Source organism: Cebus imitator, unplaced genomic scaffold, assembly GCF_001604975.1.
Source record: "Cebus imitator isolate Cc_AM_T3 unplaced genomic scaffold, Cebus_imitator-1.0 Scaffold65, whole genome shotgun sequence".
NCBI classification, from domain to species: Eukaryota; Metazoa; Chordata; class Mammalia; order Primates; family Cebidae; genus Cebus; species Cebus imitator.
Window position 1 is genome coordinate 7007505 of NW_016107380.1, and position 17293 is coordinate 7024797.

Below are 17293 nucleotides of genomic sequence, written 5' to 3' on the forward strand. Positions count from 1 at the left end.
GCATAAATTGGTAGAGCAGTCTGAGTCACTAATAATTGGAGTTCTCCTGGTAAGGCTACCTGTTACCTCATGAACGATTTGAACAGAAATAAACAAGACGATGGACTGACTCATTATGCATCTTTCAGTCGATACTTTTCTCAAATAAAGCTGTACTCTCAATATTTAATTTTTAAAGCCAGTCATTAGCAAGGCACTCATTATTTATTGCTGCATTTTTAAGCAATCCATTTAAGAAAGTATGGTAAATGTAAATTTTACTTTATCATATCTGTTTTCCAATGAATTAATTTTCTTTAATTAAGTGTGGTAGCCCTACATAACAGTTGTTGTGATTTATGACCTATACATAGCAATCTGGCAATTGCTGGCTTATGTACTGAGAAATTTGAGTTGTAGCCTGTGACTTCAAAGAGAGCTCATTTTTCCTGGCCTCCTCCTCCATAAAGAAGAGATGACAAACTATGGAAGAAAATCCAGCTAGGTCAGCAGCTTGCCTTGCATCTCCTCGGAAAATGCACAGCTCGAGTTAGTGGGCATTAACTGAGCACGAGCTGTGTGTCGAATGTTGAGCCCCGTTCTGCCGAAGGTACAAAAATAACAAGACATCAACTCCTCTCTTAAAGAGCTCACAGCCCAGCAAGGGAGAGGAACAGACATTAACAACTCATGACAATACCGTCTGAGAAGAGCAATGAAAGAAGTACACTCAGAGGACACAGGTGCAAGAGGAAGTCTTTCTGTTTAGGGCAGAAGTAGGGCAGGGAGAGAAGGTAAGGTCTAACCTGGGCCTTAAATCGTGAATAGAGTTTCTTTTAAAAGTAAAAAACGGCATGCGGTCCAAATTGAAGGAACAGCAGGCACAAAGGCATAAAATAAGGGTCGACAAACTGTGGCCTATGGACTACATCTGGTCCCCTACCTGTTTTGTAAATAAAGTTTTATTGAAACACAGCCATGTTCATTCATTTATGCATCATCTCAGGCTGCTTTCGTGCTTCAGTGGAAGAATTACGTAGTTTGGCCTGAAAAGCCTAAAATGTTTTACTATCTGATCTGTTACAGAAAATGGTTGCCAACACCTGGCATAAAACAGCATGGTCTCGAGGGTCGACTCAAAATTGTTTTATATTGCCGTAAAGTCAGCCACCCGCTGAGTCCTAACCAAGTGCGCTTGCACATGGCTTTACTCCTCTAAAATCCCTATAACGAATGAGGTGCTTTTACTGCCTCCACAAATTGCCTGCCCAGCTTTGGAAACATTTCGTTGTTCCACAGATTGCATAGGGCCAGAATCACTGAAGTCAGCCAGCCAATTGGTATTTATGCTTTTCCTCCCAGCACACAGAATAGTGTAGCAGGCAGGACACCTTTCCCTGCTCTGTTGAAAGGATGTGCGGTTTATGTGTGCTTACAACTCCCTAGAGCAACCTCCTCTGCACACATGAGAAGGAGGATACTTCTCAGAAGAGTAAATAATTTTTAGTAGTGCGGTATGGGAAATACCACTTTTTAAAGTGCTATTTCTAACTTCTTGTTATAAACAACATTGATATCAATGGGATTGAATTTAAAACATATTTCTTTTTCATCATAGGACCATAGAATTGATAGTTTTCTGAATAATCCTTCTTTGCTTGTTTGTTTCAGTATTTCTAAGTTTGAAGAAAGATGCTGTTTTCTGTATGTGCTCCACAATTCTGATGATTTCCAAATCTATTTCTGTACAGAACTTCATTGTAAAAAGTATGTATTAGTCATTGTGTGTGAAAAAGATTCTTCTTACCTGATCATTATTTTCAACTAATGGGTGAACATGGACCTCCTGTGAAGAATTCATGGCTATGGGGTTATATAAATATTTTATTTGGGCTAATATTTTATAATTATGTCATGAATTTAATAGATTTTCGGGGAGTTCTCTTTAATAAGTCAGACTTTATCTTAGTCATAACTTATTTCCCCATAGATAAAACATTAACCAACACTTACTGGTTAATTGTTAAATATTATAACTCATATTTCAAGTGTTCACCTACTGTATATGATTACCAGAATTTTCATCCTCAAATTATTTTAAATCATCTCATTATTATCCACAATATTAGCTCTTTACCTTGGCTTATATTAGTTAGATTCACCTGGTGAGCTTTAAAAAAAAATAATGCCCCCCCCCCAGACTAATTACAATGGATGTTCTGGTGGGGATGAAGCCTGAATTAAGAGCCAGTGATCTGATCTATAGCACTAAAAGAGATCATGCAAAAATCCATGGACTGCATTGTATGTTTATGTTTTTCTCCATTGTATGTGTCTCTTGGGCTAATAATTAAATTCTTCTTACTTCTTTAGAACACTGTGATTGACTGTGGGAAACTAGTGAAGTCAGTGATAATTTAGAAGCCAAAGGGTAAATGAAAGTTAGTTTGGACTCAGAATTTTGCTGCGGATTGGTCTTATTTAAATAATTACTATTTGACTTCATTATAACTGACCGATATGCTAGCTACAATATACACTCATTCATTTTTATCTTGATGTGAAAGAGAAAAGTGTTTGTTGAATCCACAATTCTTGGCTCGAGCTTCATCTTTATTATCATAAAACATGTGGTAAGGGAAAAAGAAAACACTTGGAAATAAGAAAATTCCTAGCTCTTTTATGGACTAATTTTCTACTTACACTTAAATTCTCAAGGGCGTTGACTTGTTTCTATGATAGTTGCAGCTAAGATTTATGAAGTGTGTGCCCCAGAACTAATACTTGCTTTACTCTTCAAAGAAACCCTATTAGATGGGTAGTATTAATATCTTCGTTGAAAAGAATAAAAAAAAGTAGTCTTGCCGGGCGCGGTGGCTCACGCCTGTAATCCCAGCACTTTGGGAGGCCGAGGCGGGTGGATCACATGGTCAAGAGATCGAGACCATCCTGGTCAACATGGTGAAACCCCGTCTCTACTAAAAAAAAAATGCAAAAAATCAGCTGGGCATGGTGGCACGTGCCTGTAATCCCAGCTACTCAGGAGGCTGAGGCAGGAGAATTGCCTGAACCCAGGAGGCGGAGGTTGCGGTGAGCTGAGATCGTGCCATTGCACTCCAGCCTGGGTAACGAGAGCGAAACTCCATCTCAAAAAAAAAAAAAGAAAAAAAAAAAAAGTAGTCTTAGAGAGTATAGCCTAAAATCGTGTAGTTAGTAAGCATAATAATCTGGGATTTGAACATGGCACGGGAGACTTCAGAATGCTAGCTCCTGAAAATTACACTGTGCTACCATCCCACTGTTGAGTGTTAGATTCTGCCTCGAGATGTTCATATTGAAAATTTTTGCATGAGTGGCTGATGCAAGTCTTTACCCTAGATCATAAATCGTGTCTGTAAGGCCAGATTTTTTTTTTAGATCTTTCACTTTATTCTTCCTGTTGGTTGAACTAGCTTTTCTCTCTCACTCATTGTGCTGTTTAATCATCATGAGTGCATGCTATTATTTCATTCAGGCTTGGGGAGTTTTTTTTCTTGACATGGACCTCCAAGAAATGTGTATAGAGATAGGAAGAGTGAAAAAGTTGGCACCGTATAGGAACTCCATAAATAGGGTCCAAATTCCAAGGTAGACTTTGTTCATCATCATGTTCTCAATGGCCAGAACAGTTTTTTATCCTAGTAGACACTCAATGAGCATTTGTTGAATGAACAGACAGATGAATGGGTAAGAAAGGTTCTGAGATGTGTTAGGCAGACTTTTCTTATCAAGCCATAACCTCCTCTTCCTTTGGGCTGGCATCGCATAGCATGACCTGCCTGTGGGATCATCAGCCTTTGTTCACAGGCCTTCCTGGCTTTGTCTGTGAACCAACAGCCTCGTCTCTGAATGGACTAGCCATAGCTAGTCAGGCTGCCAATCTGTTTCTCATTGTCATGACTTTGCTTGTCTCTGAAATGGTCTCCAGAAAAAATACTTTACAGGAAGATTTCCTGAAGAAAAATGTATTTGAAGTGAGGCATTAGGTTAGAAATTTCTAGAAAATCCTACGAACCTGTATTTTCTTTTTGAAAAATTATATTTTTCACGTGATCGTGAGAGTGTTTATTGCCTGGTTCTAGAGACTCTCTTAGCTCTCAGTTTTGGTTCTGAAGCCACTTTGGGATGTATTTGCTTGTGTTTACGATTGTATGTGTTATGAAGCTCATGTGCTAACTCGTATTGTAGGTTTTTTGAGATGGTGAACACCATTACCGAAGAGAAGGGGAGAAGCACAGAGGAAGGAGACTGTGAAAGTGACTCCTTGGAGGTAATGACTTAGGTGTCCATTTACTTTTACGGGTTCATTTTAAAACAAACTGTTTAAAGTCTTTCTGAGGCAGGAGGCAGGGTGGGTTGATGGGTGTGTGAGGGGTAGGTCTTTAAGCTTTCCTTTAGTGTTAAAAGCACCTTCTGGAATTTCTTTGGTAAAAAAGGGCTAAAAAGTAAACATGGAAAATTCTTATTCCGCAGCACTGAGCGTTAGCAGCATTTTACTTATCTGATAGCGAGTAATTATGCTATGTCTGTGACAGTGTCAATGCCTGGGCCACGGTGCCCTTACGCATTTTCTACTCTCTTCTGAGATATGTGCAATTCAGACCAAGAAGATTCAGTGAAGATTCTGGTTGACAGCACCTTTGTGGCAGGCATTAATATGCTGCATAGAGAACCTGAAACATGGAAGATTAATGGATTTAAAGAGGAGGGAATAATGATGACTTCAAATCTTGTTCTTCTCAACTGGAATCCTTTTACTAATGTCTAATGGACACAGAGCACTATGAATACCTACTTTCATATGGTTTTTATTTTTATTTTGGTAGAGACTTGGTCTAGTTATGTTGCCCAGACTGCTCTTGAATTTCTGGGCTCAAGCAATTCTCCCACCTCAGCCTCCCAAAGCACTGAAATTATAGGCATGAGCCACTGCACCTGACTGTTGGGTACCTACTTTTAATTTGTGTCCATTTTGTCTGCCATGTCTGCTGTGTGAAGAAGAGCCTTCCCCCACTGCAAGGACCGATGCTGGAGTGTGCCAAGAATGCTGACTCCAGCATCTTCAGTGTCTGAAGGATGATACTTCTTCAGGCTTGACACATGGCCACCATTTTCTCCAAGCCCTTCCCAGTGTTTTACTTGGGAGGGAACTCTGAATCCAAGTATCTTAGTCCATTGGGATGCTATAACAAAATACTGTAAACAATATGACTTATAAGCAGCAGACATTTATTTTCTTATAGTTCTGGAGGCTGGGAAGTCCAAGATCAAGGTGCTGGTAGATTCCGTGTCTGGTGAGGGCTTGTTTCTCGTAGAAGGTGCCCTCTGGCTGTGTCCTTACATGGTAGAAGAAGCTGGCTAGCTCTCTGTGGTCTCTCTTACAAGACCACTAGTGTTACTCTGCTCTGCCTTCATGACCTAATTGCTTCCCAAAGTCCTCACCTCCTAATAACCATCCCCTTGGGCTTATGATTTCAACATAGGAATTTGGGGAAGACACAAATATTCAGCTCATAGCACCAAGCCATGGTGCTATATTTTTAATGTTATTATATTTTTAAAGTTAAAGTGAAATTAAAGAAACTATAGCTCACCAGTCTAATTGGCACACTTATTTATTAGATCACTTTGATAATGTCATCTCATAAACTTAAATTTTTATAAAAACACTGAATCGGTAAGGTAACAGTTGAGAAAAAATTTTAATATAATCGTTTGTTTTTTGAGACGGACTCTTGCTGTGTTACCTGGGCTGGAGTGCAGTGGCACAATCATTGCTCATTGTAGCCTCTTGATTCCTGGGGTCAAGTGATCCTCCCACTTCAGCCAAAACATGCCATCACACACCCAGCTAACTTTTTTTTTTTTTTTTTTTTTTGGTGGAGACAGGGTCTCACTTTGTTGTTCTGGTTGTTCTTGAACTTCTGGGCTCAAGCGATCTTCCCGCCTCAGCCTCCCAAAGTGCTGAGATTATAGGGATGAGCACACACCTAACCTATAATAACTAGTTGTTAACTCTTTCTGTAGTCAAGTTCTATGATTATCTTGCAATTGTATAGCTTTGATGTTTGTAGTTAAGCCTAAGACTGTTTCATTGAAGTTGTGAAAAGATGACAGACCTAACTTGGAAAAAAGAAAATTTCCTATGCGTTAGCTTGCTGTCTATAGATGTAATAGATAATACTTATTATTTATGTATGTTTTATGTGTTACAATTTTTTATTTTCTTATTCAAGCAATTGTTAGGAATTAGCTTTCTTGATTCCTGTTTCAGTGCTCTTTCGATTATACCTTATCTCTCTTTTTATGTTAAATTTTGCGTCACTTGATAAGCAGCAATTTGCCAAGGTAAAACTTAAAGAAGTTGACAATGAAACAATTCTGTCAATAATATAGAATTGTGAAGATGACTTCATAAAGTCTGCTGCAATGTTACAAATTTATGGCCTTTTTTAAAAAAAAAAACAGAGATAGCTAGCCTTTGTTTTATATCCTCCTTTCAGGAACTAAATGCATCTAACCAAACATACGCATAGCCAGCCAGGCTGTGGTAACCGTATTGGAAAAGGTTGCTCTTTATAACCGATTGAATCAACAGTTCACGTACTCTACTATGAGAACTACCCTAAAAAACATATGCATAGCTTAATACAGCTTTAATTGCCGTAAAATTTAGCTAGCTGATGTTTCTAAGCCCCAAGTTCCTATAATGTAAAGGAGGAAAGGGGTAAAGACTTTTCAAAGAGCTAGAGGGGACCCAGTCCTAGATCCCCTATTCTGTATGCAGTAGTATTTGGGGTGAGCTTTGCGAGAGACCCTTCCCAATTAGGCAATTATGATACAAGCACTGTGAACACTCTCACCAACTGAATAAGGAGAGAGGGAAATGCTAGATTCTTCCTAGTAATATCCAGAGGGTTTTAGTCAGTCTCTGACCTCAAAAAACGGAACTTATACCATATTGCTGTGTTTCATGAAAGTGCTCCTAACAGCCTTTTGAAGTAAGTACCGGGATTCTATTTTAATGTTAGAAAACCTTCTGAGGTCGGGCACAGTGGCTCACGCCTGTAATCCCAGCACATTAGGAAACTGAGGTGGGTGGATTACTTGAGGCTAGGAGTTCAAGACCAACCTGGCCAACATGGTGAACCTTGTCTCTACTTAGCTGAGCATGGTGGCGTGCATTTGTAATCCTAGCTACTCAGGAGGGCTGAGGCAAGACAATCACTTGAACCTGGGAGGTAGAGGTTGCAGTGAGCTGAGATCGCACCACTGCACTCCAGCCTGGGCTACAGAGTGAGACTTAATATCAACAACAACAAAAAAAAGAGAAAGCATTCTTACATTTCTATCCTTTACATTTCATTAAAATAATGTAAAATTTCTGACACAGAATGGCTTCTACAGTATTCTCAGTGGACTTTAGATCCTATAGGAAGAATTCAAGCAGACTGGTTTCAAGAATCGTTGCTTGATTTGCCATTGTGCCAGCTGGTGATATTGCTGATGTTTCCCTGGGTGTTCTGTTAGCATCACATGAATGAATGCATGTTTACAGGGATGCTCTGGGGTGGAGGATGCTGAGATCCATCACGGCTCTCCCTTTCCCTGAATGTCCTTTCCTAGCCAGGGCACCTTTCCAATATGAATTATTAAGCCTTAACTTACATTTTTGCATATTATAATTCTCCATTATATATTTAGTTACATTTCTTAGATGTTTTCAACATTCTTCATTAAAGTTATTTTATCAGCATCCTGCATACTTGATTAAAATGAATTATTTAATTGTATTACCACAACCTGAACTCAAACTTCAGCCCATGAATAACAAACTAAAAATAATTCTTCCACTTCCCATTGTTTACAGTGGAAACAAGAAGAGTTACTGTAGAGATCATCTTAACACAGTGCCTAAGATTTGTATGCAGAATAATTATTTTCTGATGTTTACCTCAATTTAGGGTAGAATTAAAATTGTTTCAATATTGTCTGTCGATTATTCCTGAAGCCTTTGGCTACCTTGGCCCAGAACAAAATAAAAATGTTGGAAAGGTCAGATGATGAGGAAATGCTACTTAGTGTTTTTAACTTCACTTAGGGTGTTGTCAGCAGTCAGCAAACGGCAACTATTAATGTGGCTCTGTAAACTACAAATGTGAAACCAATTCCTAGAATTTGAAAAACTTCTTAAAAGCCCAGGAAGATCTGCTGCTTTCTTTCTGATGGGAACAATAAGGTTTATTTGAAGCAGTACAACTGTGGGAGGGATTTAGCCTCTTTCAGATCACCAGCCCCTTCTTCCTTCTGACTCAAGCTGGATCTACTAAGAACTCCAGGCTGAGGTCAGGAGCCCTGGGTTCTCGATTTTACTTTGCCAGCAGTCAGTTTCGTAACCCCGGAGAAAGTTCATACTCCTGCTGGGCTAAGATGACTTCATTCCTTAAGTTATAGTTGAAAAGAAGATTTTTTCTTGGGGGCAGGGGGGGTGAGACAGAGCCTCGCTCTGTCACCCAGGCTGGAGTGCAATGGTGTGATCTTGGCTCCTGCAACCTCCGCCCTCTGGGTTCAAGCAGTTCTACCACCTCAGCCTCCTGAGTAGGTGGGATTACAGGCACCCACCATCATGTCCAGCTAATTTTTGTATTTTTAGTAGAGATGGGGTTTCACCATGTTGTCCAGGCTTGTCTTGAACTTCTGACCTCAGGTGATCCACCTGCCTTAACCTCCCAAAGAGCTGGGATTACAGGCATGAGCCACCACGCTCAACCAATAGCAAGAAGATATTTAACATCCTTTCGTACCTCCATTTTTTAATAATATTCAAGATTGGTATAAATTGTACAAGGTTATTTCAAATATAAGGCAATACCACTTCTCAGAGAAAGACTTTTCTGTCTTTTAACAGAAAGAAAATCAATTTCTTTTGATTCAAGGCTATGTTTTTTGACTCAAGGATGTATTTTGACATGGAAGGGTCATGAACCCAAATCTTAAGTAATTTAATGTGTCATTATTATAATACATGTATATTGAAATCATCAAACAATTGATCAGAGTTAACCAGCCTACGTCTCCATTGTTCTTCCTGCCTTCCATGTCTTCAGTAAGAGTAAAGGCATCTACCCAGTAACCCAAGCCAGATAGCTGAGAAACCTCTGCCCAGTCCCCTCTTAATCCCTCATGCCTGTTCTTTCCCGCGGCCCCTTCATTTCATCTTCTCGGTCACTCCCCTGATCTCAGGTCTTCATCCTCTGTTGTAGCCTAACCATGTCTCATGCTTTGTCTCTGTTATCATCAGAGAAATCTCTCATACAGATTTAATCGTGTGACTCCCCAAATTAAAAACCTTTGATGCTCCTTTTTAAAAAATTTTTATTTCATTTTTGATACAGAGTCTCTCTCTGTCATCCAGGCAGGAGAACAGTGGGGCAATCTCGGTTCACTGCAACCTCTGCCTCCCGTGTTTAAGTGATTCTCCTGCCTCAGCCTCCTGAGTAGCCGGGACTACAGGCATATGCCACCACACCCAGCTAATTTTTTGTATTTTTAGTACAGATGGAGTTTCACCATGTTGGCCAGGCTGGCCTTGAACTCCTGGCCTCAGGTGATCCGCCCGCCTCGGCCTGCCAAAGTGCTGGGATTACAGACGTGAGCCACCGCGCCCAGCCAATGCTGCTTTTTGTAGACAGAGATACCATTGCACCATCCAACGTTCTCACTCCTCTAGCTGTAATTTCCCCTTTCCTTTCACCCTGTGGTCCAGCAGTGCAAATTCCTTTCCACATTCCAGTTGGCCATGCTTCTCCAGCCTCTGGGCTTGACATGCAGACACCCAACCTTGCAAGATTTTCTGCTCTGCCCCACTTCGCGACCAGAGCATTATTTTTTCAGATCCAGGTCCTGTGTCCTTTTCTCTTTGAATCATTTCTCAACTGCCCTTCTTGCTTTTATCTGTTCTCATGTCATTTTGGCCCACTCCTCTGGCCTAGCTCTTCTCAGTGCATTGTAATCTGGTAACCTGCACTGGATGGGACTGTTAACGTTCCATGGCAGGACGGTGGCTTTATGCCTTTTTTTTTTTTTTTTTTTTTTTTTTTTTTTTTTTTTTTCTGAGATGGAGTCTCACTCTGTTGCCAGGCTGGAGTGCAGTGGTGCAATCTTGGCTCACTGCAACCTCCACCTCCCAGGTTCAAGCGATTCTTCTGCTTCAGCCTCCCAGGTAGCTGGGACTATAGGCGTGCACCACCCCGCCCGGCTAATTTTTGTATTTTTAGTAGAGATGGGGTTTCTCCGTATTGGCCAGGCTGGTCTCAAACTTCTGATCTTGTGATCCGCCCACCTCAGCCTCCCAAAGTGCTGGGATTACAGATGTGAGCCACCGCACCTGGCCTATGCCCTTTTCAATCACATGACCTCACATGGTGCCAGGTGTCCAAGCAGAAGAGATTCAATCTGAAGGGTTTGAAGCTAGGCAGTGACAAAACCAGAGTTGTTTTAATATTAGCTTGGAGCAATAATGGCAAAAAACACAATTACTTTTGTGTCAACCTAATATCTCAAACTGGGAGAGAGAGATACGGATGGAAGAAGGCCTTTAATCCATGTGGACTTCTCTGCTTGAGCCCGAGAAGTCAAGTCTGCAGTAAGCTAGGATTGTGCCACTGCAATCCAGCCTTGGCGACAGAGTCAGACCGTATCTAAAACAATTTTTGTTTGACTCAAGGACCTGCAGGATGATGAAAGACCTTACTATTTTCTTCTCTGATCATTGGCTTCATATACCTTAGCAATTATAGTTTAAAATTTGTTTCAATCAGTTGGGAATCATCATGTAGCAAACTGTTTTTTTTTTTTTTAACGTCCTATATCTATTTTTGTACAGATATAAAGCTGAATACCCACAGTTACTTTCCTGCCTGAGAAAACACATAACTTATAGTGTCATATGATAGGAGTGTCAATTTGTTATTCATTCATTCATTCTGTTGGGAGTGGGGAAAAGTCTTTTTCCTCTACCAACTTAGATTCAGTGGTCAGAGGCCTGCAAATTAACTGACAAAAGACAAACTAAGAGGAGAACAGACAAACTTATTCTTTTGTTTTGTTTCGTTTTTGAGAGAGAGTCTCGTGCTTTCCCCTAGGCTGGAGTGCAGTGGTGCGATCTCAGCTCATTGCAGCCTCGATCTCTTGGGCTCAAGTGATGTTCCCACCTTAGCCTCCTGAGTAGCTGGAACTACAGGTGGGCAACACCACACCTGACTAATTTTTGTATTTCTTGTAGACACAGGGTTTCACCACGTTGCCCAAGCTGGTCTTGAACTTCTGGCCTCAAGCAACCTGCCCGCCTTGGCCTCCCAAAGTGCTGAGATTACAGGTGTGACCCACCGTGCCTAGCCAAAGCGTATTCATGTAGTCAACACGACATCAATGAAAGTGACTTACTCAAAGAATTGGCTCCTTAAACAGCTAGAGTTGCGTGTTTATATATCATTTTAGTAAGAAAGAGGGCAGGGACTTTAAGGGAAAGTATATGGTGGGAAAGTAGTGAAATAACAAGTGGGGAGGTTGGGTTTATGCAGCATCTCCTCTAGGTGCAAGTGGTCCATCTCTTCTTTGGCCATTAGCCTCCTGGAGAGGAAATATATGGCGGATGTATTTTAGGAAGCATTGCTTATGTCAGCAAAAGAAGTTTTAGATCAGGTTTTTTCCTGCTGCTGCTGTTTGTTCTGATGTTTTCAGCTTAAAATCATCTTCATCTGTATCCGTGGGTCCAAGTGGATCTCACTAACGCACTCACATATTTTTCAAACACCTGTTGAATGGAAGGCATGATTCCAGGTGTTGGGGAGATGGAAGACAACAAAATGGAGAAAAATTCCTGACCCCACTGAGCTTACATTCTCTCAACCACGTCCTAACCAGGCCCAACCCCGCTTAGCTTCCAAGATCAGAAGAGATCGGGCGCACAGGGTGGTATGGATGTACACTGAGCTCACTATCTAATGAGAGACAGGCAATAAAGACGAATAAGTAAAATACCATCTACACTATGTTAGATGGTGATCAGTGTTAAGGAGAATAATAAACCAGGGAAGGGTTTAGAAAGTTACAGTGTAGGCCGGGTGCGGTGGCTCACACCTGTAATCTCAGCACTTTGGGAGGCTGAGGCAGGTGGATCACCAGGTCAAGAGATTGAGACCATCCTGGCCAACATGTTGAAACCCTGTCTCTACTAAACATACAAAAATTAGCCAGGCATAGTGGCACATGCCTGTAGTCCCAGCTACTCGGGAGGCTGAGGAGGAAGAATCGCTTGAACTCGGGAGACAGAGGTTGCAGTGAGCTGAGATTGCACCACTGTACTCCAGCCTGGCGACAGAGCAAGACTACTCTGTCTCAAAAAAAAAAAAAAAAGAAAGAAAGTTACCGTGTAGCAGGGACATGCAATTTCAGACAGGAAGGCCTGAGAGGCTCATTAAAAAGGTAAGATTTAGGCTGGGCATGGTGGCTCTCTTACCACCACCAGTTTAGATTGTTCTGGGCAGACAGCAATAAAGAGATGATTCTAGAAAAATTCCCATGATTCTCTCAAAATGAAATTCTTGTTTCCCTTAGCAGCAACCCGATTTGCTAACCTATTGCCATAGAAATAGAATGCAAAATATATAAGCAGTGTCATGTTACCTTTTATTTTTTAAAACCCTCCTTTTCCCCCCTCCACTCTTTTTTTCCATATTTGTCATTAACAGACCTTGCCTTCCTCTGTTTGTGGTCCAGGCTCTCGTCTACTGTTTCTGGCATTGCACAGATAATTCTCTGTCCTTCTAGGCTGAACCAGTCTCTTGTTTCTTTCAGCTTTCTTCCAAAACTGCCATTTCAATTTCTACCTTTATCTCACAGGAATAGAAAGGGGAGATAAAAAAACAAAGTATCAGTTACCCACAGAGATAGTTTTACTTAAATCACACTGGTCTTTTTACAAGTTCTTTTCATTTTTACTATCACCATTTTGCTCAGTAGGAGTCAACTTCTATATCTAATAAATAATCTTTTAAAAAAATAGTCTTCTGATACCTTAGATTCCTGAGGGAAATGAAAACTTTAGCAGCCTCTTCGAGGTTTATGTATTCTTCACTCTTCTGTATAAGCATACCTGTTGTAGAACTGGACCTGGTAGTATGTACCTGAGTCCCAGCTATTTGGGAGGATCACTTGAGCCCAGGAATTTTTGTCTAGCCTGGGTAACATAGCAGGATTCCATCACTTTAAAAAAAATACTGAGTATGATGGCTCCCACCTGTACTCCCAGCACTTGGGAGACTGAGGCAGGAGGATCATTTGAGGGCAGGAGTTCAAGGCCAGCCTGCCCAATATAGCAACACCCCATCTCTACAGCAAATATAAAAAATTAGCTGGACATAGTGGTGTACACCTGAAGTCCTAGTTGTTGAGGAGGCTGAAGTGGGAGGATTGCTTGAACCAAGGAGTTCAAGCTTGCAATGAGCCATGATGGTACCACTGCACTCTGGCCTAGGCAACAGAGCAAAACACTCTCTTAAAAAAAGGGAAGAAGATTGTAAATATATCTATTGGAAAAATGCTTTCACCCAAAAATAAACCAATAATGACTCTAAATGTTTTGTTTTAGGACCTAGCTCTTTTTTTAAAAAAGTTCTTATCACATTTTTCTATAACTTGATTAATTAATTAAGCAAATAATTACTGAGCATCTACTACAAGCCACGTGCTAAAACTGGAGATATAGTAATTAAGGATGAAGTCCCAATTCTCAAAGAGCTCAATGTCCAGACAAGGGTGACAGAGGCAGCCGTAAGCTCTTGAAGGGCACTGTCTTCGCCCATTCAGGCTGCGGTAACAAAATGCCTTACAACTGGGCAATTTATAACCAATAGAAATGCATTGCTCACAGTTCTGGAGGCTGAGGAATCCAAGATCAAGGCACCAGCAGGTTCAGTGTCTAGTGAGGGCCTACTTCCTCTAGATGGTACCTTCTGTGTGTGCTCACATGGCTGAAGGCTCAGGCAGGCTCCCTCAAGCCTCTTTTATAAGGGGACGAATCCCATTCATGAAGGCTCCAGCCTCATGTCCTAATCACCTCCTAAAGGCCATAACTCTTAATACTATTACATTGCGATTCGGTTTCAACATACAGATTTTGAGGGTGCTGAAGAGGGGAGACACAAACATTCACACCATAGCAGGCATTTATGCTGTGCTAAGGAGTTTGGATTTTATCCGGAAAGTAACAAGCTGCCAGTAAAACAGATGCAGTGGCACTGACATGGAATGCTCACGTGGAACTTTGGACTTTGGAAAGTTCACTGTCAACTTGATGGAGAATAAATTGACAATGGAGCAACAGGAGAGGAGAAAAGCCTCTGAACTTTGTTTTGCAGAGAAGTGCTTTTCTTCTATGCTACTTCTACAGAGACTCTGAAGCAATCACACTGAGAATAAGGAGATTTGTGAGATTTTAAAAAGAAAAATCTGAGAACAGTTGGCAATAAATTGGAAATACGGAGGAAGAGAAGGTAAAAAACAAATTCTAAGAGGACAGTGGCTACCAGATGTCTGCTTGAAAAAGCGAATGGGGCCGGGTGCGGTGGCTCACACCTGTAAGCCCAGCACTTTGGGAGGCCGAGGTGAGCAGATGATGAGGTCAGGAGTTCAAGACCAGCCTGGCCAACAGGGCAAAACCCCATCTCTACTAAAAATCCCCAAAATTAGCCAGGTGGCATGGTGGTGCGTGCCTGTAATCCCAGCTACTTGGGAGGCTGAGGCAGGAGAATTGCTTGAACTTGGGAGGCAGAGGTTGCAGTGAACTGAGATCACGCCACTGCACTGTAGCCTGGGCATCAGAGCAAGACTCTGTCAAGAAGGAGGGAAGGAAGGAGGGAGGGAGGGAGGCAGGGAGGAAGGGATAGAAAGAAAGAAAGAGAAAGAAAGAAAGGAGAGAGAAAGAGAATGGACGTTCAGTGGATATTGACAATATACTGTAATACCTTTACAATACTGGCGTTTGGAAACAGAACTAATAATCACCCTGTAAGCTCTTACTCTATGATAGGGTTTCCCTAAAGCATAGGTAGTAGAAAGGATACAAAATCTAGAATCTTACAAGCTGGTCTTAAACCACAACTCTGACATATTTTCACTGGAAAAAATCATTTCTGATCATTTGTAAATTGAAAGTAATCAGAAACCAACTGTGACACACAGGCTTATTATGATAGTCAAGTGAGGTGGGTTATTGAAAGTTTTTTTTTTTTTTTCCTTTTTTTTTGAGACGGAGTTTCACTCATGTTACCCAGGTTGGAGTGCAATGGCGCGATCTCAGCTCACCGCAACCTCCACCTCCTGGGTTCAGGCAATTCTCCTGCCTCAGCCTCTTGAGTAGCTGGGATTACAGACACACACCACCATGCCCAGCTAATTTTTTTTTGTATTTTTAGTAGAGACGGGGTTTCACCATGTTGACCAGGGTGGTCTCGATCTCTTGACCTTGTGATCCACCCGCCTTGGCCTCCCAAAGTGCTGGGATTACAGGCTTGAGCCACCTCGCCCGGCCTTTTTTTTTTCCTTTTAAGTTATAAAGCATTGTAGTATAAAATGGTGGTGGTACTGGATTCAGTGTATAAGATTTCTAATCCTTTGAGAGGGCATATTGGCAAAGTTGAGCTTCTTCAGTGACGGTCCCTGTCCTACCTCCTGCTGGCTGGGTCCCGCTGATAGAATTCCAGCATGGCAGGCACAGCATAGTAGAAGTCTAGACCACAGGAATTGGGTATGGAGACTTGAGCTCCTTCAGGTAGCATTGTTTGGATTATGCTTCCTGCCTCCTCGCCGGAGTCCAGTTTTAACTGTGAGTTAGGGCACGTTGCTAAATGATCCCTGCTGCCTGTTCCTTCACTCTGACAACCTACCAGGTCATCTGCTCTGGACCAAGACAGTCTTCAGCTTTACGTTAGGCAGCCAGGATAGGGCTATTCTCTAATGTGTCACTGGATACTTGGCAATGGGTAAGTAGTCGTCTCCCTTCCAGAGCTTGGCCTCTGTCCTGAGCCAGAGAAGGGTCCATGCTAAGGAGGCCAGTGCCCACTCCAACCCTGGCATTGTATTGGCCATAATTTTCCCCAAAAGACACTACCAGACTATCTTCTATAAGGGCTTGGAAACCTGTTAGAAACAAATAACCTGGAGCTGGAAAGGACATGCCCCACTTCACTCCCATCCCCTTAAGTCATGCATGTGTACCAAGATTTTGCAGAGTGGTCTGATGAGCTACCTTTGTGGGTAATGTGTCCTTTTATGATCTTTTTGTCTTTCATATTTTGTAATTTCCCTATATCATATCTGAGTGAATTTATTTTTCCTATTTAGGGCTGAATTTCTAGAAGCTGTATTCAATTCTCTTTCAAGTCTGTCTGGCCGTTTTTAGAATGTCTTATCTTCTTTTCATTTTGAAATATTTTGTATCTTTCTGTTAAATGTACATATTTTATAACTATATTCTATCATTTCTGATTTAATGAAGTCTTGAGGATTGATATTTGTCATATGTTTTCACTGATGTTGAATTGTTTCCTTATATATTTTATATTTTTTGGATTGTGAGTTTAATGTTAGTGGTGCATTGTCAATAAGAATTCTGCATAGCAAGCTTCAAGGGGGTATGCCATTAAAATGTTTTTGCTTTGTTTCCGCCAAGCACTCCAGGGACATCCCAGGCTCAAGAGCAATTATGAGTATTGCAATAAGTGTTAATCTGCAGTTCAAACAGCACCAGGATCAGCAATGGTTGAAAGTGTTTAGAGAAGACCTGTTTTTGCTCATCCAGAGCTCAGTCTTAAAACAAACCAGCTTTCTTTTTGTTTCACAGTGTAGTGGGCTGACTTTTCTAATCTACCCTTTCATCAAGGACCTGGTTTTGTGTGTTTCTGCGCTTTGCCTGGCATAGGACATTAGGCTATATTTTCTATCCCCTCCTGGGCATTAAGACCCAAGCCCCAGGTGAGAGGTCAGCAAAGTATGGCCCTAGGATCAAATCCAGCTCACTGTTTATCTTGATAAATAAAGCTTTAGTGGAACACAAGCGCATCCCTTTGTTTATAGATCAGCTGGGCTGTTTTCACATCACAATGGCAGAATGGAGTAGTTGCTACAGAGACTATATGGCCCTTAAAGCTAAAACATTCACTATCTGACCTTTTGCAAAAAAAATATATATGCAAACTCCTGTCCTAGATTAATG

General features: G+C 41.3%; 1 protein-coding gene across 1 annotated transcript in view; it reads left to right on the forward strand.

The window, feature by feature from the left end:
* The window catches only part of MAP3K5 (mitogen-activated protein kinase kinase kinase 5), a 148606-nt gene that overhangs the window by 60598 nt on the left and 70715 nt on the right, over positions 1-17293 (forward strand). The window contains exons 11-12 of the mRNA XM_037739239.1: positions 1651-1746; positions 4207-4288. Coding sequence (XP_037595167.1) covers positions 1651-1746; positions 4207-4288 — 178 coding nt within the window. The remainder of the gene's footprint in view (positions 1-1650; positions 1747-4206; positions 4289-17293) is intronic.